This window comes from Entelurus aequoreus, linkage group LG10, assembly GCF_033978785.1.
Source record: "Entelurus aequoreus isolate RoL-2023_Sb linkage group LG10, RoL_Eaeq_v1.1, whole genome shotgun sequence".
Classification (NCBI taxonomy): domain Eukaryota; kingdom Metazoa; phylum Chordata; class Actinopteri; order Syngnathiformes; family Syngnathidae; genus Entelurus; species Entelurus aequoreus.
The window spans coordinates 37,082,992-37,104,394 of NC_084740.1; the positions used below are offsets into that span (position 1 = coordinate 37,082,992).

Genomic DNA, 21,403 nt, shown 5'->3' on the forward strand with positions numbered 1-21,403 from the left:
AGCATACGCGTGTTTAAAGCGTGTAAGTGAACGAGGTGAAGCACTGGGATTATAATAACCAGTCGATCCAGGTCTGGTTGCCACATTCCAGTCCACGCTCAAATGTCCACGAAGAAAGTACGTTTGGTTTCTCATCACAAAATACCCTCAAAAGACGAATGCAGCTAGCTAACCTAAACGTGACGTCATAAAACAATTAATTAATTAATCCCCTTTTTCTACTTCATTCAGAGCTCCACTTGACCTCTGACCTTGCCTAGAGAGAACGCCAAGGAGGGCTGGGGCGGCGCCAAGGCAACCCGAGTAGGTACCGTGTCGTGGAAACGCTCTTTTGTGTCGGAGAAACCCGAGCTAGCAGAAAGGAAATGAGCTATCGTTGTTTGGTTTCGGCAGGAAGTGGTAAACTGCTTCGCTGAGGCTTCATCACTTGGTTGTGAAGGGAATTATATTTATATAGCGCTTTTTCTCTAATGACTCAAAGCGCTTTACATAGTGAAACCCAGTATTTAAGTTACATTTAAACCAGTTGTGCTATAATAGCATGCTAATAACGCTAGCAAACTAACTTACGAGTGCAAATATGTCACTTTGTTGCGCTACTTTAGCATGCCAACACTGGCAAGCTAAATTGTTAGGCCAAAGTAATTTTGTTGTGATATTACAGCATACCAATGCTAACAAGCTAACTTACAAGGGAAAATAGTACACTTTGTCGTGCTAGGATAGCATGCTAATGTTAGCAAGTGAATTTACAAAGGCAAAGAAGTTACTTAGTTGTGCTATGATAACATGTTAATGCTAGCAGGCTAAGTTACAAGGGCAAATATGACACTTGGTAGAAAATGGATGGATGGTTGTGCTAAGGTAAGGATAACTAGTATCGGGACCCATTACTAGCAGACCCATTACCTCCCTGCTTGGCACTCAGCATTAAGGGTTGGAATTGGGGGTTAAATCACCAAATATAATTCCCGGGCGTGGCCACTGCTGCTGCTCACTGCTCCCCTCACCTCCCAGGGGGTGAGGGTGATGGGTCAAATGCAGAGGATAATCTCACCACACCGAGTTTGTGTGAGACAATCATTGGTACTTTTAACTTTTTAAGGGCAAGTACGTCACTTAGTTGTGTTATTATACTAAGCTAACGCCAGCAAGCTAACTTACAAGAGCAAATAAGTCACTCTGTCATGCTACGATAGCATGCTAATGCTAACAAACTAACTTACAAGGGAAAATATGTCACTTTGTTGTGCTATGATAGCATGCTGATTCTAGCAAGCTAACTTACAAGAACAAATATGTCACTTGGTTGTGCTATGATAGCAAGCTAACTTACCATGAATTGATTTAGGTGGACCATAAACAAGTTGAAAAACTTATTGGGGTGTTACCATTTAGTGGTCAATTGTACGGAATATGTACTGTACTGTGCAATCTACTAATAAAAGTTTCAATCAATCAATCAAAAAGCAAGCTAATTTATAAGAGAAAATAAGTCACTTTGGTGTGCTATGATAATATGCTAAAGCTAGCAAACGAACTTACAAGAGCAAATATGTTTTTTCATATCAGTCAAACAAACATTAACATCAGAGCCCATTTTAGCTCATGAAAGAATTTCGACTTTGCAGTTTGAAACTTTATTTTAGCTAAAGTATTTATTCAAAGCTGTGCTCAGGTTGACACACATTTGTGGTACAATGCTGCCCCCTATCAGCAACACTTGACCGTTAAATAGAAAATATATTAGCACATCAAGTGAGACTAGCACTGATCAGTTTCATAATCAGTATTACGGGGATCCACAAGACAAACTTGTTGTTAAATATTCTATTGCTAGAAAACAATAAGTGAAACTCTCCTGCGGATCCTTTAACAGCATGCAAATATATTTTAATGTTGAGAAAAGAGTTTGGTTTAAGTTACAAAGTTCATGATGGGCGAAGTTTTTTTATGAAGGTGGTTGGAGTTGGACTGACTGGCGGAGTTTAGGGTATGAGGAGTCTGATGGGCGCAGTTTCGCCTGTGCGTTTGTATTCTACATTGTGGCACCGTAACAAAACCAAAACACACTGAGAAGGCTGTGCTGTTCTGTGGCTCCGCCTCCATGCTGTTTGACTCCGCCTTTGTGGCCGTCACGCCCCTGCGTCGGTCTGTGTGCTTGTGGTCCGACCTCACTGGTGCCGCCAGGATGTGGTTCCAAGAAGCCAGGTCCGAGTGAGAGGACCAGCTGCTCAGCCGCAAGCAGAAGCACGACCCTTGCGACTCCGATCGCCTCCCTCGCCACCTCACGGCACCGGAGGCCACACGCTGAAGTCTAGCCGCCTCCTCGCAAGGCAACTTGCTGACGGAGCTGTGCGTAACTGTGACGACGCTCCAGCAGGCTGACGCTCTTTGCTGTTGTTACCGATGACGATGGTTTCTGGTCAAGTCCAGCGGATCAATCACTTCTGCTCCCACTGGACATAAGCCCCGCCTCCTCCGAGCCCACCCTCCTGACGGGCAATTCCACCCTCAGCTTCTTCCAGAAGCGAGACGTTAGCTCCTTCGACTTCTCGCCCTGCCAGCGCACCAGTGCCAGGATCACACGAGTCCTCTTCAGCTCCCGGACCCAGTCCTGCCGCCGCACCGGCTTGTACTGCACCAGGATGACCCGCAGGTGGCCGCCCAGCACGCCATCGATGCCAGCCTTCAGCTCCAGCAGGGCCTGCGAGCCCTGGGAGGCGTAGCCGGGGCCGACCACCACCAGGAGGCGCCGACTACGAGCTATGAAACTTAGAGTCTCATCTGTGATGGCTGTGGGGACATGAGGGGTTAATGATGGATGTGTGTGTGTGTGTGTTTTTGTATTTCTACCGGAAAAGTAGCTTCCATATGAGGAGGTGTGAACAAGTGATGACATAAATCATGGTCCCAATAACATTGCATCTAATAGAGAATGTCTCATTCGCACCCCTGGTGGTGAAATCTATCAAAATGAGGGTGGTCCCAAAAAGGAGGGATTTTTCTAATTGACTGTGTGTCGCTTTTAAAAGTGCTCCCCCTCTGGTCAACATAAGTAATAAGTGTGTGTAAGAAATTGAAATTTTAAATATGTATATAGAGACATACTGTAATAATGAAGTAAAAAATTAAGATAAAAAAACAATTACAAACAAAAATAAAAAATAACTAAAAGCAGTCTTTTTCTCACAATGTCAACTTTTTTCTCATAGAATTGGGAACATTTTCTCAGATTCTTTCTGTTTCTGTAATATTGCAATATTTTCTCGTGATTTATTACTTTTTTATGTAAAATTAGTACTTTTTAATGCAAAACGGTGACATTTGTCATATAAAATTCTGACATCACAATATTGCCAATTTTTGTTGTTGTGACATTATGAGTAAAATTATGATTTTTGTCATAATTTTGCCAAGTAAAATTCAGATTATAATATTGCCAACATTTTAAAGTTTTCTTATAAAATTGTGACTTTTGTTGAACAAAATTACCACTCTTCATAAAATTGCCAAAATGTTAAGCTTTTCTTGTAAAATTGCGACTGTTATTGAGTAAAATTCCAACTTTTATCATAATATTGCACAAATGTTCAGTTTTTCTTGTAAAATGTTGACTTGCGTTGAGTAAAATGACGACTTTTATTATAGTACTGCCAAAATTCTAAGTTTTTCTTGTGAAATTGTGACCTTTTTCTTGTGAAATTCCAACTCATTTTTCACAACAATATTGTATATTGTTATACAGTATTTGCATAGTATGTACATATTATTAATGTTGTAAATACACATCTTTATATATCTAGAAAGGGTGGTCCTAAAGAGGTAGGCATTTTTCAGAGGTCCCAAGAAGGTAACAAATACAAAAATGTGTGCGCGTGTGTATGGACTCACTCCCGCCCGGTAGACTGTCCCGGTCAAAGATACACACGGTGTATCCAAGCTCGTTCTCCAGGACTCTACGGAGCGTCCGCAGAACAAACTGCTCCTCCTCGCTGTTTCTGGCATACGAGATGTAAACATCGAACTCCTTGTCATCTACACACACACACACACACACACACACACACACACACACACACACACACACACACACACACACACACACACACACACACACACACACACACACACACACACACAGAAATGTTGTCTATTTTTTCACAAAATTTCCCCACCACATTAAACTCCTCCAAGCATGCCTTTTAAAGGGGGAACTACACTTTTCTTTTCCGCCCATCAGTCACAATCCCAATGTGAGACAAGACCATGTCTTTCTCTTTTCTCTGAGTTCTAAAGAGTAAAAAAACTACTAGCAAAAGGCGGCCAACAATTCAGATAATTGGAAGTCATTTATTCCGCCTGAAATTGTGAGTGAAATTACTGCCAAAACTCCACAAACACACAAAAATGATTTTACTCACACCCAACTTTCTTCAATTAAAAAAAACAATTCACAAGTAAAAAACTATTTTCTTCAAACAAAAAAACGACTCAGAAGTATAACAACTATTTTCTTCAATTAAAAATACAATTCGCTAGTATAAAAACTATTTTCTTCAATTATTTTTTTTTTTTGCTAGTGTAATGCAGCTGAGATAGGCTTCAGCTCCCCCCGTGACCCCGAAAGGGACAAGCGGTAGAAAATGGATGGATGGAAAAAACAATTTTCTTCAACTAAAAAAAGTGATTTGCAAGTTTAAAAAATTTCTTCAAATAAAAAACAATTTTCTTCAGTTAAAAATAAGACTGGGAAGTAAAAAAAAAAAATGTTTTTAATAAAAAAATGATTCCCAAGAACAAAAACTATTTTCTTCAATTAAAAAAAGATTCGCAGGTAAAAAAAAAAGAAAGGTTTTTCAATTAATTTTTTTTTGTCGAAATTATTAAAACAATTTCTTCAAACAAAAAAACGATTCACAAGTATAAAAACAATTTTCTTCAATTAAAATGTTTTTTCGCTAGTATAAAAACTATTTTCTTTAAATAAAAAACGATTTGCAAGTATAAATAATGTCTTCAATTAAAAAAAATAATTTGCAACTAAAAATAAGATTTGCAAGTAAAACAAAAAAAAAAATTTTCAATTGAAAAATGATTCCCAAGAATAAAAACAATTTTTGTCAATTAAAAAAACAATTCGCAAGTAAAAAAAACCCAATTTTCTTCAATTAAAATGTTTTTTCGCTAGTACAAAAAGTATTTTCTTCAAATAAAAAAAGATTTGCAAGTATAAAAAATGTCTTCAATTAAACAAAAAAAAAGATTTGCAAGTAAAAATAAGATTCGCAAGTAAAACAAAAAAAAAATGTTTCAATTGAAAAATGATTCCCAAGAATAAAAACTATTTTTGTCAATTAAAAAAACGATTCGCAAGTAAAAAACAAAACTGTTTTCTTCAATTGAAAAATACTTGCAAGTATAAAAACAATTTTCTTCAAACTTTTGGCAGTAATATTCCACCCTGCGCGATCCACACATTTGCACTCAGAGCCACATGCAATTGTCCCTTAATTGGCAACAGGTGGGGCTGCTGAGTCAATTTAAGACAGTCAGAGCTACTGTTTCTTCCCAGCTGACCATGACAAGCATAACTAAAAACAAAGGCATTAATATAGAACATTACATGATTTACATGATTGTTTCCCTTTCTCCTGTCCGCCATTTTACCCGTCATCCTGCTTCTTATTCCTTGCTACTTTTGGCGAAGGCACCATGCGCAAATACCAGTAGCTCTGACGGCCTTAAATTGACTCAGCAGCACCACCTGTAGTTGTAGAGTGCGAATTACAGCTGCTCTGAGTGCAAGTGTGTGGAATATTACTTTTAACTTGAAGAAAATTGTTTTTATACTTGCCAATCGTTTTTTTTAATTGAAGAAAATTGTTGTTTCTTTTTACTTGCGAGTCGTTGGGCGTGTGAGTAAAAACGTTTGTGCGTGTTTGTGGAATTTTGGCGGTAAGTTTACTCCATATATTAAGCGCTCTTAAAAAAACGCCCCAAAACCGCCACCAACATTTACATGTCGTGACCTGCATATTAACCAAGTATTAGCGACATTGTTATGAATAGACACAGATGTCAAACTCAAGGCCCAAGGGCCACATCTGGCCCACCACATCATTTTATATGGCCCACGAAATCCTGGAAATAATAGTCAATACGGTACTTTCTTTTCCTACTAAATGTATCCGTTCTTTCCATTTTGACAGAAAAAACTGAGGGCTGTCAACAATAATGAGTATTTGACAGCAGTTAAAAAAAATACATTTGCTGCATGCAATCTTTCAGTTAATATTATCTAATACTTCAACATATATTATATTACCATATATTCCAAACATTTTTTTTGATAAAATAAAAATAAATATTTAAATACCTTCTTGACTCATAATTTTAAAAAAAGTTACCAAATTGTACACTGTAAAAATGTAAATCATTTTTATGGTAAACACATAGTTCATTCGCTAATATTTTTGCGTAAAAAATGTTACAATTTTTCCATTTCCTTTTTTTAAAATGTTTTATTTTATTTATTTATTTTTTTCAATTTACAATACACTGTAAAAACAACAACCATAGATGTTTCCATTTATAGTAATATCCTGTAAAAACCATCGTAAATGTTATGGTAAACTCCATTGCATGTTTTTACAGTAAAATCTACAGATTTCTTTTTACAGTGTACGTAAAATATATACACACATATATATATATATATATATATATATATATATATATATATATATATATATATATATATATATATACACTATACTATACTATATATATATGTGCGTATATATATATATATATATATATATATATATATATATATATATATATATATATATATATATATATATATATATATATATATAAAATCGAATGTATTGGCAATTGTGCAATAATATCATGAGGCTAATCCGTAACATTTACCGTATATTCAAATATTAACGGTTACAAACGGCCCTCTGAGGGCAGCCATAAATGCGATGTGGCCCTCATGAAAAGTAGTTTTAAACCCCTGTTGTATGAGCTAATGCATGACATTGTAAGTCAATGTTTTGTTATGTGCTTAGTTAGTATTTCTTGTTTAGCACTACTGCTACATGATGCCTAGTGTTTCACTAGAGCTGGATCTGCTTGTGACTCAGCTTTTAAAACTTGTAGCTCTTCCTCCATATATTCAGGCTCAAAAATATAAGCTTCTGGGTCAGTATTTGTCCCAAAGTAGTCTTTGGCTCTCATGAAGTCTGCCATGATTAGTGATGTTGTTGACAGAAGTAGCGTTCGTTGCTATGCACTCTGTGAAATCAATGCACTCGAGAGAAGTTTTGGTATGATGAAATGACCAAAATACGTAAATATTAGACGTTATAATAAATGATAAATGGGTTATACTTGTATAGCGCTTTTCTACCTTCAAGGTACTCAAAGCGCTTTGACAATATTTCCACATTTACCCATTCACACACACATTCACACCCTGATGGAGGGAGCTGCCATGCAAGGCGCTAACCAGCAGCCATCAGAGGCAAAGGGTGAAGTGTCTTGCCCAAGGACACAACGGACGTGACTAGGAAGGTAGAAGGTGGGAATTGAACCCCAGTAACCAGCAACACTCCGATTGCTGGCACAGCCACTCTACCAACATCGCCACGCCGTCCCCGTTATTATGTATGTGCCGGTTACTACCGGTACATTACATACACTACCGTTCAAAAGTTTGGGGTCACATTGAAATGTCCTTATTTTTGAAGGAAAAGCACTGTACTTTTCAATGAAGATAACTTTAAACTAGTCTTAACTTTAAAGAAATACACTCTATACATTGCTAATGTGGTAAATGACTATTCTAGCTGCAAATGTCAGGTTTTTGGTGCAATATCTACATAGGTGTATAGAGGCCCATTTCCAGCAACTATCACTCCAGTGTTCTAATGGTACAATGTGTTTGCTCATTGGCTCAGAAGGCTAATTGATGATTAGAAAACCCTTGTGCAATCATGTTCACACATCTGAAAACAGTTTAGCTTGTTACAGAAGCTACAAAACTGACCTTCCTTTGAGCAGATTGAGTTTCTGGAGCATCACATTTGTGGGGTCAATTAAACGCTCAAAATGGCCAGAAAAAGAGAACTTTCATCTGAAACTCAACAGTCTATTCTTGTTCTTAGAAATGAAGGCTATTCCACAACATTGTTTGGGTGACCCCAAACTTTTGAACGGTAGTGTACATTGTTACAGCATGTACATATATAAAACATTGGAGTTTTTTTTTTAGAGCGCTTTATAAACAAATGAGACAATATCCTGTTAGCCGCCTCTTGCTAGTAGTTTTTATTTACTATTTACAAATGCAAAAAAAAGAGAAAGACGTGTGTTCTGGTCTCACGTATGGATTGCGAATGTTCCCCTTTAAAGACCTGAAAAAGTCTAAGATGAAGAATTCAGGGACAACTTAGGACTAGAGTCTAACCATGAATAGGCGTGTGCCTATACTTGTGTCCTTTGCGTGCTACAGCTGGACATTGTGACATCGACCGGGCGACGCTCACCTGTATAGCGCTCGTCAGTGCCAAACCAGGAGCGGTAAAGTAGTAGCAGCTCCAGCCAGAAGACGTGATAGACCACAAAGAGGACGAGCATGAGGACCAGCGTCACGGCGAGACCACAACCCAGCTCCACCGAGGGCAAAGACACTGATCCAACACATTAAAAGTCCTTGTCATTACAGGCTTACTGTGAAAGGAAGTGTGTGTCCTGTATTACCCTCCTCCTGCAGATGTGCTCTGCGGGTGTGGAAGCCTCGCTCGTTCTTCACGGAGCAGTTGAACGTCTTCGCCAGGTCTTCAGAGCGAAAGTCCTGGATCAGCAACACGCTCTCCTCTATGCGGTCCCCGTAGTCGTAGCTCACCTGCCTGCGAGCAAACACAAGACCTGGACAGTCCAGCAGAGAATAGGGCACCAAGACTCCGTTATAGCGTCAAAGCAGTGCCAAAATCCGCATGCGTAGTTCCTCACTTTTGGCCCTTTCTTTGGCCCTCTTTTCTGATTGGTTACTTTAAACACTTTTTTATCTCCTGATCAGAGCCAATCCATAAGAAATTGTTACCATCAAACTGTTTCTTCTGAAGGACATCAGACAAAAATAATTTGGACAAAATAATCCATTACATAATTCCCTATAAAATAGAAACATTTGGTCACATTGTGAGGAAATAAGCATACTACGTAGCACTATGACATCAAAGCATCAATAAATTAGACACCTTTTATCATGTATAGCAGTAATTCTCAAACTTGCGGGGTATAGTCCGGTGCGGCTAATATATGAAAAAACTTTTTTTCCTTTTCAAATTGTAGTGGGTGTGGCCTATATACCAGCACGGCTTATAGCCCGGAAAATACGGTAATTGTGAAAAATAAAAATGTTCAGTATGTATTTTATGTTAAATTTTATATATATATATATATATATATATATATATATATATATATATATATATATATATATATATATATATATATATATATATATATATATATATATATATTGTATGCACTGCTCGTTGGTCCGTGTCGATGGACTAGTGTTGCTCGTTCAGTTTGAAGATTAAATATTCCCACTCAGGAACATTTGGCATCATAATCATGACTTTTGTTACTTACCAGTGCTTTTCGCTAGCAAGGCGATGTCCGCGTATGGAAGCCATGGCGGTCCTGCCTGCTCGTACTGACAAAGATTGTAGATGACTGATAAGAGGCCTCACTCTGTTCATTTAATTCTGCTGTCACAGAGTGAGACCTCTTGTATCCATTTTGAAAGCCAGAGAGGAAGAAAAGAAACAGATGGACGTATTTCATTTATTGTTAAATTAATTGACCTTTTGACCATCGCCCAGGCCTACAATTGTACAAAAAAAATGTATGCCTCTGGACATCATATTTAATGTCATTTAAGGCCTTAAATTTTGCAAAATCCATTTAATGACTTCTAATGCTTTTTAATGATCCCGGAAACCCTGGAAGGAACACACCGTTTGACGGTAACGGTTTCCCTCAAATCTGCTCGGACTAGGAGACAGTTGCCGTTTAAATGGACCAATCAGGAAGGAGGGAAGTTACTGGGCAGTGTAATAATGCACGCTCCAAACTGCCAAAAAGGAGGAAAACTCAGAACGTCTGCGCAGATTCTGGCCCAGTTTGGATGGAATACTTTCCCATTACAGAGTAAAGACTAGTCTTACTTATTGGTTCTGGAGAATCTCGTGTCGGCCAGATCCTCCAGCGTCTTTCCATCGATGGTCCACCAGATGTCCCAAGCCGAGTCCAGATAGGGAAATTTTCCTCTGCAGACCAGACGCACGTCCGAGTCTGAGGGGAGGAAAGAAGAACAAATACGAGGAGTGTCAGAAAAGTTCCAGGACTGGCGCAATTCCAACGCTACATCTCAGAGCGGTTTACTCACCTGGTTTGACAGTGAAGACCTGGTCTTGTGTCGGCTGGAGGACGCTGGGCTCTTTAGGTAGGCGCGGTGAATCTAAAAGCACACAAATGACCTCAGCCTCGTGCGAGCGTGTGCGATGTCACAGGCGGTCTTACAGACGGCGGTCACGTTGACGCTCCTGGTGAAGACCAAGGCTCGGCCCGCCCTCTGGTAGTGCACTCGACAGTAATAGAGGCCTTGGTACTGGTCAACCATGAAGTGGATCTGAAGACCGACATCCTTCTGTTCACGATCACTCGTCCACCGCTCAGGCTGTTGGCACTCCTGACACACACACACACCTAGTTTGGTGGAGGTCGTCAACAAAGAGCCAATGCAAACAAAACAGTTATCTCACATGGTACCAGGTGACAGTAGGTGGACTGTCTGACATGTTTTTAGCATCCTGCCAGTCCGGGCAGTCCATTGTCTTGCCCCACTGCAAAGGAATGACCACCTGACCGGCTGCCGTGGCAACCGGCAGATCGCATTCGGAGCCCACGGACGCCTCTTTGCGTCGCAACACCGCCAGACGCACGGCCATCTTGCTGCAGTGCGACTTGTTGCTGCGGCAGGCGAGACAACGAAGCGGACGTCAAAGCAAAGCATTCTGGGGTGTTTAGAGGGAGACACAATGTCAGGCGTGGTTCTGACCGGAGCATGCAGGTGTACTGGCCCGTGTCGTTGGCGACGGCCGGCTGCAGCCACAACCTCTCCCTCTCTTTGCTGAGCTGCGCGCTGCAACACACCACAACAACACATGTGGAAACCTAAAACCAGGAATGTCCAAAGTGTGGCCCGGGGGACATTTGCCGCCTGCAGATAAATGTTTTTAACTTTTGACTTAAATTTTCTAAAGATCTTATTAAAAAAACAAAAATTTGTATTAAAAGAGCAAACAGGTGATATGTAACAAGAACAAGTTGCAATGTTGACTATTACCAGAAAAAACTGCAATGCACGCTGTTTTTCTTTGTAGCAGCAATTGCTCAAACACAATAATGAATCAAAACCAATGTTGTGTTATTGACCTATTTAAGGCTCCAATTACTTCACATCAAAAATTCCACTTTGAAATATTTTTTTAGGGAAATTATTGCATATTTTGTGTTATTGCCACATAAAAAACAACGATTTCTCTAACCAAAAGTGCATCAAACAAACATGAAAAAATAAATACTTATAATTGATGGATATAGTTGAAGTTGATCTAGAGACTTAAAGCGGAACTACACTTTTTTTGGAATTTTGTCTACTGTTCACAATCATTATGAGAGACAAAAGTCAAATGTTTTTATGATTTTAAGAATGATAAAAAATGCTTGCAAAATGTGGCTAATGTGTGGCATTCAAAGCCCGCCATTAGCATTTTATATACACACTGCAAGTCTACTTATATGATGTAGTAACAGACACGTTCATAACTAGAGGTGGGGGAAATAATCTATTTTTAGATGCTTTGCAATTCGGACATGGACAAATTTAGAATTGATTAGTAGACGTTAAATAATCAATGTATTTATTGTAAATAAAGTACCGGTAATGCAGACAGTCCTAAAATTTGGCTGACTGCAGCGAGCCACTTCACCAAGAGATCCGACCAGCTCCTTTATTTTAGGGCACTTATGTTCCAGTTTTGCACATATTTCCATTAATGTATTAAATGTGATGTGAATTAATTTAAGTATTTCTTATTACAAATGCACTCTTTTTAAAAGTTGCATCTGACGAATGCTTATTTAGTGAAACGAAAAGAAATGTAAAACTGCATTAATATACAGTACATAAATTAAAGATGTATCAATAATCGATTTTTAATCGAATCTAGCTCCTGAATCGTAATCGAAATTGTGAGGTGCCCAAAGATTCCACCTCTATTCATAACAATATGTAATATGTACTATAATTACCGTATTTTGGTCTTTTTTGTTCTGATTTCCTCAGCGCATTTATTTTCGTTTCCATAGCAGCTCACTTCCGACTTCTGGCAACAAACCATGTTCTAACCATGGCAGACTTGGTAAGAAACATTGAAGACGACTATTTTTGGACGAATGAGGATTCACAACCTTATCTTTTTGAAGCTGAATATACGGAGGATGAACTACTGCTTCTACAAAGAAGGGTGAAACGTTGGAGCAGACAGAAGCTGAAAGAGTGAGGTCGGTGTGACATTGACACTGTACATGTGGAACTTGGAGCTAAGCTATTTTGACATAAATGGCATGCTTACCCAAAACAAACCGGAAAAAATGTCCCCGGTCAGCTTGACCGGACGAACAACTGTCCGTCGAGTGAGTCCCTGTAATATTGATCATGATACACGCAGCACGTCATGCTGTTGAGCTAGCTGTGTACAAACAAAACATGAAATGTGAGCTAATATTTCACAGATACTGTAATATGATTGTTCATGTTTGTCAGTCAGTACAGATTGGTGTCCTATCGCAGTGTTGTGCATTACAAACTCAAACGCGATTCGGGTGCTGACGTCGTAGCTAGCTTATGTCTTTCCGTAGCTGCTTTATGGCTAATATCGAAGCATGCGGATGTGTTACGATAGCAAAACAGTTCCTCAGTATTCGCTCTTACAATAACAATGTCACTACAGCTTGGTTATTATACAGGTTACGGAACGTAAATGAAGTATTGTTGGCAGTTATTGAATGCATTTTTAAAGTGATTTAGAGGTAGAATGGATTGCTCCTATTAACTGCATTGCTTGCCACCTAGAACGAGCTGGTTTTTACATGTCAGACTGCAAAAAAAACAACCTTTTGTCTTCTTGTCTCTCATAAGGATTGTATGGCAAAATTGCCCCAAAAAGTGCAGTTCCCCTTTAAGAGTTGAAAAAAAAGTATGACCATTTCTTTAACACTTTTATGAGTGGGGCTCTTTTAGAATCCCGAGAATTTTAGTGGGACTTTTTTTTTTTGCTTAAAAAGGTAATAATGAATTAAAATCAATGTTATGAATTTTTGATCAATTTAATCACATGAAATATTCTACTTTGAAATTTTTTAAGGGAAAATGTTGCATATTTTTGTCATTAAAAAGTGCATAAAACTTAAAAAAAATTAAAACTATATACTGACAGACCTGAAATTGATCGAGATATTTAAGAAAAAATAATATATGACTTAATTTTTAACATTTTTACGACGGACACCCTTCCGGGTCCCCGGGACCAAACTTAAGGGGAACCCTAAAGGTTAAAAAAATCGATATATTGTACCTGTTTCGAAAATGGCCCTCGCATGCTTTGATTTTTCAGTGTGCAGCACTTGGTGGAAACATAAACAGCCTCAAAAGCTAAACCAAACTTTGGGGTCCCGTTGTGGTTCTCAGCCACAAGCTACGGGTCAAAGGTTACCTGTAGGTGATTGGCTGCTCCAGGTCATGTCCGTCGGGAAGGCGGTACCACACCAGATTATGTCCTGCTTTCTGGGAGGAAGAGTAGTTGTAGAGGGAGGGGTGGAGGAAGAGCGGACAGGACAGCCAGCCCGCCTCCCCCTCCAGGACGGAGACCCTCCCCAGGGTGGACTCCCCCCAGTCGTAGCAGGTTCCTTTTGAACGGCAGCAACACGAGGAATGCTGCGATTAATGGCGGCAAGGTGCACTTTGTGTGCATGTTGTGTGTGTCTAATTGACCTGTCAACTTTTCCCATGCGGCGTATTTGTCTTCCCATTAAAACCCTCCCTAGCACTCAATCCATAACACACCCAACCCTGTTAAATGAAGCTTTACCTGATGCATAAACATGTTAAAAATTAAGTTAAAATAAAACCATATTTTACACAATGACAACCTAGTAACAACATTTAAAAAAACAATCAAAGCTGACGTAGACCTACAAAAAAACATTTAAAAGCGCGTAATGTGCACGTCATACCACTAGTTGGCGATGCCACTCTGTGGCTCATGTGTGGCTTAAACATCTAGTAAGTTAAGTTAAAGTACCAATGATTTGTACACTTTGATGGAGAAACAGTACGGCGTTCGTCACCCTACCTGACGGGCCACTGGACTCACGGATGGCTGGCGTTGCCATGGCAACCACGACAGAGAGGCGGAGGAAGAGGAGAGTGAAGATGAAGGCTGCCCTGAAATGAGACAGTGTTTTATCATACAGTCTCCACTCATGACCGGCCACAGAAGAGGATCAAACAACGACCTGCCAAGGAGCAGTTCACGCGTGTGTGTATGAATGTGTGTGTGTGTGTGTGTGTGTGTGTGTACGCGTGCACTGTACACGTGCACCAACTGCTGAGGCGGGCGTTAAATCAGAGGTCGTTATGGAGACGAGATGGATGCATGGGACAACGAGCCTCATCCTCAATTCTCCACCTAATGACACCATCGCCATGTTCGTCACGTGACTTTCTCTTTTTGATGTACTGTACCGTGTACCAAACTGCGGCGTATGGGGTCATGGCCTCTGACTTGCATTTATAGTACATTTAAAATCAGCAAACCACATTGGGAAAAAGACAGCAAAAAAGGCACAATGTTAAGAAAAAGGACCGAAAAGTTGATACTGTACTAAAAAATAATAATAATACGCTTTGTCTTTATACTTTTATGTACGGTACATTGCAGCATTTAAGGGCTGGGGAGCTTTGTTGGGCCGTGAGTGAAAAACAAAAACTGTTTCTCAGCTGTGGTCCGTATGGGCTGCAGATGTAATACACTTTTCCACCACTTGTGGCAGTAATTACAATATCAAACAAACAGAAGAAGCCTGGAACTAAAGTCATAGACGTTTCTGAAGCGCAAAAATGATGACTAACATTTTGAAAATATGAAAAGTGGTCCTCCACATTCTGAAATTTTTTTTATGTCTTTTTGTCTCACACGCAATATTTTTTGGGGCTTTATTAGGTAAATTAGAGTAAGAATACGACATTACAAGTGAATGTTTCATGACGCTCTCTGTCAAACATGCACATTTAATAACTGGTTAGATAATTTGATAGAATAATGGTGAGAGGATAGGTACCTTTCACGTTTGAACCGATACCGTACCAATGCGGACAGCGTGGCGAAGTTGGTAGAGTGGCCGTGCCAGCAATCGGAGGGTTGCTGGTTACTGGGGTTCAATCCCCGCCTTCTACCATCCTTGTCACGTCTGTTGTGTCCTTGGGCAAGACACTTCACCCTTTGCCCCTGATGGGTGCTGGTTAGCGCCTTGCATGGCAGCTCCCGCCATCAGTGTGTGAATTTGGAAATACTGTCAAAGCGCTTTGAGTACCTCGAAGGTAGAAAAGCGCTATACAAGTATAACCCATTTATAATTTATTTACCCAGGACCAGAGAATCAATACCGGTACTCACCGGTTCTAATTTTCGGTAGTTTTGTGTGTGTTGATAAAGGTAAATTGTTAATTTTTTAATGTAACATTTGAAAAAGAGCTGGTTATGACAACTGTGCTGTCCAGTTCTTATATTTTGTTTTCATATACCATTGGAGTGTCATTTGCAATGCAGTTGCACTTTCAAGACATTAGATGGCAGTACTGTACTGCAGGCTAACTGTGGTACGGTATGTTGTCTTACTGGGAAGTATCTTTTTCCAGGAAGCTGAATGTGTTATGTTGCGCCCTACAAAGTGTTTATACGCTAATGTACTTATTACACACCAACTGTTTTATTGTACGTACATGGCACTTAGCTGAAGACTTATGCATTGTTTTCTCACGCCCCTGTCGATACCCGGTAGTACCGACTGAATTCGGTTGGTGCCTATATAAGTACTGAATTTGGTAGCCATCCCTATTCCTCCCTATACGCAGATCACGCTCTGTGCACCTTGATCTGTATTCCCCCAATATACTCACTGTCACCCATAGTGCGCAGTGTTAGTGATGGCTTGTAAGCACTTAGCAGTGTTCGAGTCAATCAATCAATCAATCAATGTTCATTTATATAGCCCTAAATCACAAGTGTCTCAAAGGGCTGTCCTGGCTGGAGATATATCCAGCGGCGGCTCTGGGTCAGGATGATGGAGGACTTGGTTTTTGCTGATCACATCCACTTGAAACTCAATTAAGCAGTGGATCAATGAGCATGAGGGGATGAATTGAATGAATTGTACACATGAGACAATGGACCACATACTGTATGTTAATACTTTTCAGAGAATTGTACCTTTTACCCATAATGAAGGCATCACTGGTAATTGGGCCCATCTGTTTTGAGGGGCTAGCGCGGGATCGTGGGGGGGTCAGCGGGAAGTCAGGGGGCGGGGAGTAGGTCTACGTCATATCGGTTTGCCACCATTTTATTAGTTTTTAAGAAATCTGCCATATTTGTTCTTTTACATTATAAAAATGTATGATTTATAGGACAGAACCAGAAGTAGGTCTACATCTTATCCGTTTGCCAACATTTTTAGTAGTTTTTAAGAAATACGGCGTATTGTTGTTTTACGTCATAAGGATTTATGATTCCTACGTCAGGACCGGAAGTAGGTCTACAATCAGGGGTGCTCATTACGTCGATCGCGATCTACCGGTCGATCGCGATCTACCGGTCGATCGCGATCTACCGGTCGATCGCGGAGGTTGTGTCAGTCGTTCGCCAGCCAGGCATTAAAAAAATAGTCCTAAAAATGAGCGATCATAAATCTTCACTATGACGTCACTTCCGTCACTTGATTGACATTCACGGCAACCGAGGGTCTTCTGAGATGACGCTGGCTGCTGCCAGCTCATTAAGAAAAAATTACAGACAGGAAGGCGAGAAACACTTTTTATTTCAACAGACTCTGGCGCCATACCTGTTGTCAAAACTCCAAAGACCGACTGCACAGTTCCTGCCTTCACAATAAAAGCTCTGCTTCATCCTGCCTGCGCTAAGAGTCTCAGAAAGCTGGCGTGCACAAGCTAGCAAGCTACGGAGTTTGCCGCCAATGTATTTCTTGTAAAGTGTATACAAAGGAGTATGGAAGCTGGACAAATAAGATGACAAAAACCAACCACTTTCATGTGGTATTGGACAGAAAGGAGGACTTTTTTTCTCCTCCATTTGAAAATGCGGACGTTATCAGCACCACTGTCTGATTCCAATCAAAGCAAGTCATCAGAATCAGGTAATACACCAACTTATATTCTTGTCTTCATGAAAGAAAGGAATCTATATGTGTTAAACATGCATGTATTATCATTAAACACCTTTAACTTGTTAACAATATTAACTATATGTGTTAAATATGCTTGTATTATCTTTGAACACCTTTAACTTGTTAATAATATTAACTATATGTGTTAAACATGCTTGTATTATCATTAACCACCTTTAACTTGTTAACAATATTAACTATATGTGTTAAACATGCTTGTATTATCTTTGAACACCTTTAACTTGTTAACAATATTAACTATATGTATTAAACATTCTTGTATTATCATTAAACACCTTTAATTTATTAACAATATTAACTATATGTGTTAAACATGCTTGCATTATCATTAAACACCTTTAATTTGTTAACAAAACATATATTTCATAAATAAGTAAATATAAATTATATATATATGAATGAGGTAGATCCCCACGACTTGATCAATTGAAAAGTAGCTCGCCTGCAGAAAAAGTGTGAGCACCCCTGGTCTACATCATATCCGTTCGCCGCCATTTTATTAGTTTTTAAGATATACGCCATTTTGTAGTTTTACGTCATAATGATTTACGTCAGGATCAGAAGTAAGTCTACGTCATATCCGTTTGCGGCGATTTTAGTTGTTTTTAAGAAATCGCCTATATTGTAGTTTTACGTCATAATTAATTATGATTTCTGCGCCAGGACCGGAAGTAGCTGTACATCATGTCCGTTCACCGCCATTTTAGTAGTTTTTAAGAAATACGCCATGTTGTAGTTTTAATGCTTTATGATTCCCACGTCAGAACCGGAAGTAGGTCTACGTCATATCCGTAAGAAGTCTGCCATACTGTAGTTTTACGTCATAATAATTTATGAGTCCTATCTCAGGACGTCATATCTGTTCGCCGCCATTTTAGTAGTTTTTAGGAAATCTACCATATTGTAGCTTTACATTATAATTTATGATTCATAGGCCAGAACCGGAAGTAAGTCTACGTCATATCTGTTCGCCGCCATTATAGTAGTTTTTAGGAAATCTGCCATATTGTGGTTTTACATTATAATCCTTCACGTTTCATAGGTCAGGACCGGAAGTAGGACTACGTCATATCAGTTTGCGGCGATTTTAGTTGTCTTTAAGAAATCGTCCATATTGTAGTTTTTTAGTTGTCTTTAAGAAATCGTCCATATTGTAGTTTTACATCTTCATGAATTATGATTCCTGCGCCAGGACCGGAAGTAGCTCTACATCACGTCCGTTGGCCACCTTCTTTGTGGTTCTTTTTAACAGATGTATGTCATAATGACAACTGATTCTTAATCCACTGTTTTTTAATGGTATTATTTAATTTTCATTTAGTTAAATAGTACTTCATCTGGCCAAGATCTCCAGCTCTCACAGGATCGGTTCGCAGCCGAGTGTGAAGCGACTGGGATGGGAATCAGCACCTCCAAGTCCGAGTCCATGGTTCTCGCCCGGAAAAGGGTGGAGTCCCATCTCCGGGTTGGGGAGGAGAACTTGCCCCAAGTGGAGGAGTTCAAGTACCTCGGAGTCTTGTTCACGAGTGAGGGAAGAGTGGATCGTGAGATCGACAGGCGGATTGGTGCGACGTCTTCAGTAATGCGGACGCTGTATCGATCCGTTGTGGTGAAGAAGGAGCTGAGCCGGAAGGCAAAGCTCTCAATTTACCGGTCGATCTACGTTCCCATCCTCACATATGGTAAAGAGCTTTGGGTTATGACCGAAAAGACAAGATCGCGGGTACAAGCGGCCGAAATGAGTTTCGTCCGCCGGGTGGCGGGGCTCTCCCTTAGAGATAGGGTGAGAAGCTCTGCCATCCGGGAGGAGCTCAAAGTAAAGCCGCTGCTCTTCCACATCGAGAGGAGCCAGATGAGGTGGTTCGGGCATCTGGTCAGGATGCCACCCGAACGCCTCCCTAGGGAGGTGTTTCGGGCACGTCCGACCGGTAGGAGGCCACGGGGAAGACCCAGGACACGTTGGGAAGACTATGTCTCCCGGCTGGCCTGGGAACGCCTCGGGATCCCCCGGGAGGAGCTGGACGAAGTGGCTGGGGAGAGGGAAGTCTGGGCTTCCCTGCTTAGGCTGCTGCCCCCGCGACCCGACCTCGGATAAGCGGAAGAAGATGGATGGATAAATAGTACTTTTCAGCATTATATCATTTGATTTTTTAATGCCAATATCACAAGTCAAACTAGGCACCCTAAATTAACTTATTTAAAGGATTCAAGTTAGCTTCAGCTTCATGTATTGCAACTCTAACACATTTGAGTTATAAAAGATGGGCTGGGCTCCCTCCTATTTCAAAAGCATCATTTAGTCTACTTTACTACTAGTCTTCTATTAGCGCTGGGCACTGACATCCAGTAACACCTGACAGAAGACAATGGAGCAGTGCCAGACTCTATAGAGAAAATGATCAAAACAAACGTTAACTTACATGGACTCCAACTTGGAAACACAGGCTGGAAGTCGGCGTGTCTTCAAGTACTTCCTGTGCGAGGAACACACACGCATGCGCGCACACACACGCTGCTTCCAGTGGCATTGAAAATGACCAAAAAGCGTTGAAAAGATCCAACGATTATACACAGCGTGTGTGAGAGAGAGAGGGAGGAAGTTTGAGTGTATTCCGGTAGTAGCGCCTCCTCCTCAATGTTGCAACATTGATTTTTTTGTTAGTGGGATTTCCCACAACACACGCGCCTACACGCATACTCGTGTACTACTTAACAGCACACAGATAGTGGCCACATCATTAGGTACACAACACGTTACTAGACAAACCACTTTTAATCCGAATCCGGAAGATGAACATTCTTAATAACATTTGTGTGTATTGTTTTACTTCCACGTTGACAAAGCTTGAAGTAACTGAAATGATGTTTCCAAACAAAGTAAGACACCCCTATTCATCATCACTAACATGGTGCGATCCAGTATGGAGGGCTGAATGGGACAAAACTAAATAAATACGTTTTAAATAAGTAATGTATTAACGTTTTACATGTATTATTTAGCAAATTCAATCAATCAATGTTTATTTATATAAATTAATAATGAAATAATAAAATAAATCAATTAAATGAGTAAATAATTACATGCAATTTTATATTGGATACATGTATTTACTAAGTAAATTTTACTTTTTAAATTCGATCTCAATTCTGTACACTGCTGCTGGAATTGTAATAAAAAGGAATCAATAAAGTACTATCCATCTATCTATCTATAAATCTATGTATGTAATTCCAATTATAATTAGTTAGTGACACATTTAAGTAAGATTTATTCATATGCTTAATTTTGTCCCATTCGATCTTCCATAGTCTTGACCACCCCCATTTTATAAATCTATTTGGTTTCTCCCGCTCCCTGTTTAAATCTCCACGTCGACACACCTGGTTGGTTAACGCAAAAGTACCTGCAAAGTTGATTCAAATCAATAATTTGAGCTGAACTGTCTTGACTTTTAATCATTTAAAAATATGTCGGTATGTAAGTGTATATATGTGCGTGTGTGTGTGTGTATGTGTATATGTATATGCATGCATGTGTGTATGTGTATGTATGTGTATATACATATATGTATGTATATGTGTATGTGTGTATGGGTGTGGATGTCCGGTGGATCGATTGGCCTGTATGTGGATGAGTTGGGGTAGGTGGGTTGGTGGCCTCTGTGGTAGCTGGGGGTGTGCGTTGTTGTGGTTTACGGGGTAGGTCGCTTTTTTTTTTTTTTGTTTTTTTTTGTTTCGGTTTCGGCGGCCGCGGGTGTTTGTACTGCGG

The 21,403-nt window shown here is 39.9% G+C and overlaps 2 protein-coding genes across 2 annotated transcripts in view; one reads left to right on the top strand and one right to left on the bottom strand.

Annotated features, from left to right (window-relative positions):
• The first annotated feature begins 288 nt into the window (after positions 1-288).
• Positions 289-21,403, top strand: part of LOC133658553 (latent-transforming growth factor beta-binding protein 4) — a 154,281-nt gene continuing 133,166 nt past the window's right edge. The window contains exon 1 of the mRNA XM_062060723.1: positions 289-303. The gene's annotated coding sequence lies outside the window, so the exon portion shown is untranslated. The remainder of the gene's footprint in view (positions 304-21,403) is intronic.
• On the bottom strand, positions 1,622-20,409 carry LOC133658555 (interleukin-1 receptor accessory protein). The gene is made up of 12 exons (XM_062060726.1): positions 20,055-20,409; positions 14,505-14,596; positions 13,866-14,058; positions 11,147-11,230; positions 10,851-11,058; positions 10,609-10,777; positions 10,475-10,546; positions 10,254-10,380; positions 8,776-8,924; positions 8,562-8,705; positions 3,895-4,038; positions 1,622-2,796 (listed from the first exon to the last, which is right to left on the bottom strand). Exons 1-12 carry the CDS (start codon positions 20,129-20,131, stop codon positions 2,441-2,443), a joined length of 1,815 nt encoding a protein of 604 aa, XP_061916710.1. The 5' UTR covers positions 20,132-20,409; the 3' UTR covers positions 1,622-2,440.

Excerpts from the sequence above, each read along its gene's own strand:
- LOC133658555 (XM_062060726.1), bottom strand. The coding sequence starts at position 20,131 with ATGCGTGTGTGTTCCTCGCACAGGAAGTACTTGAAGACACGCCGACTT. Across the intron at positions 11,231-13,865 it reads GAGCAGCCAATCACCTACAG|CGCGCAGCTCAGCAAAGAGA; the intron begins GTAACCTTTGAC and ends GGTGTGTTGCAG. Across the intron at positions 11,059-11,146 it reads CAGTACACCTGCATGCTCCG|CAACAAGTCGCACTGCAGCA; the intron begins GTCAGAACCACG and ends CGCCTGCCGCAG.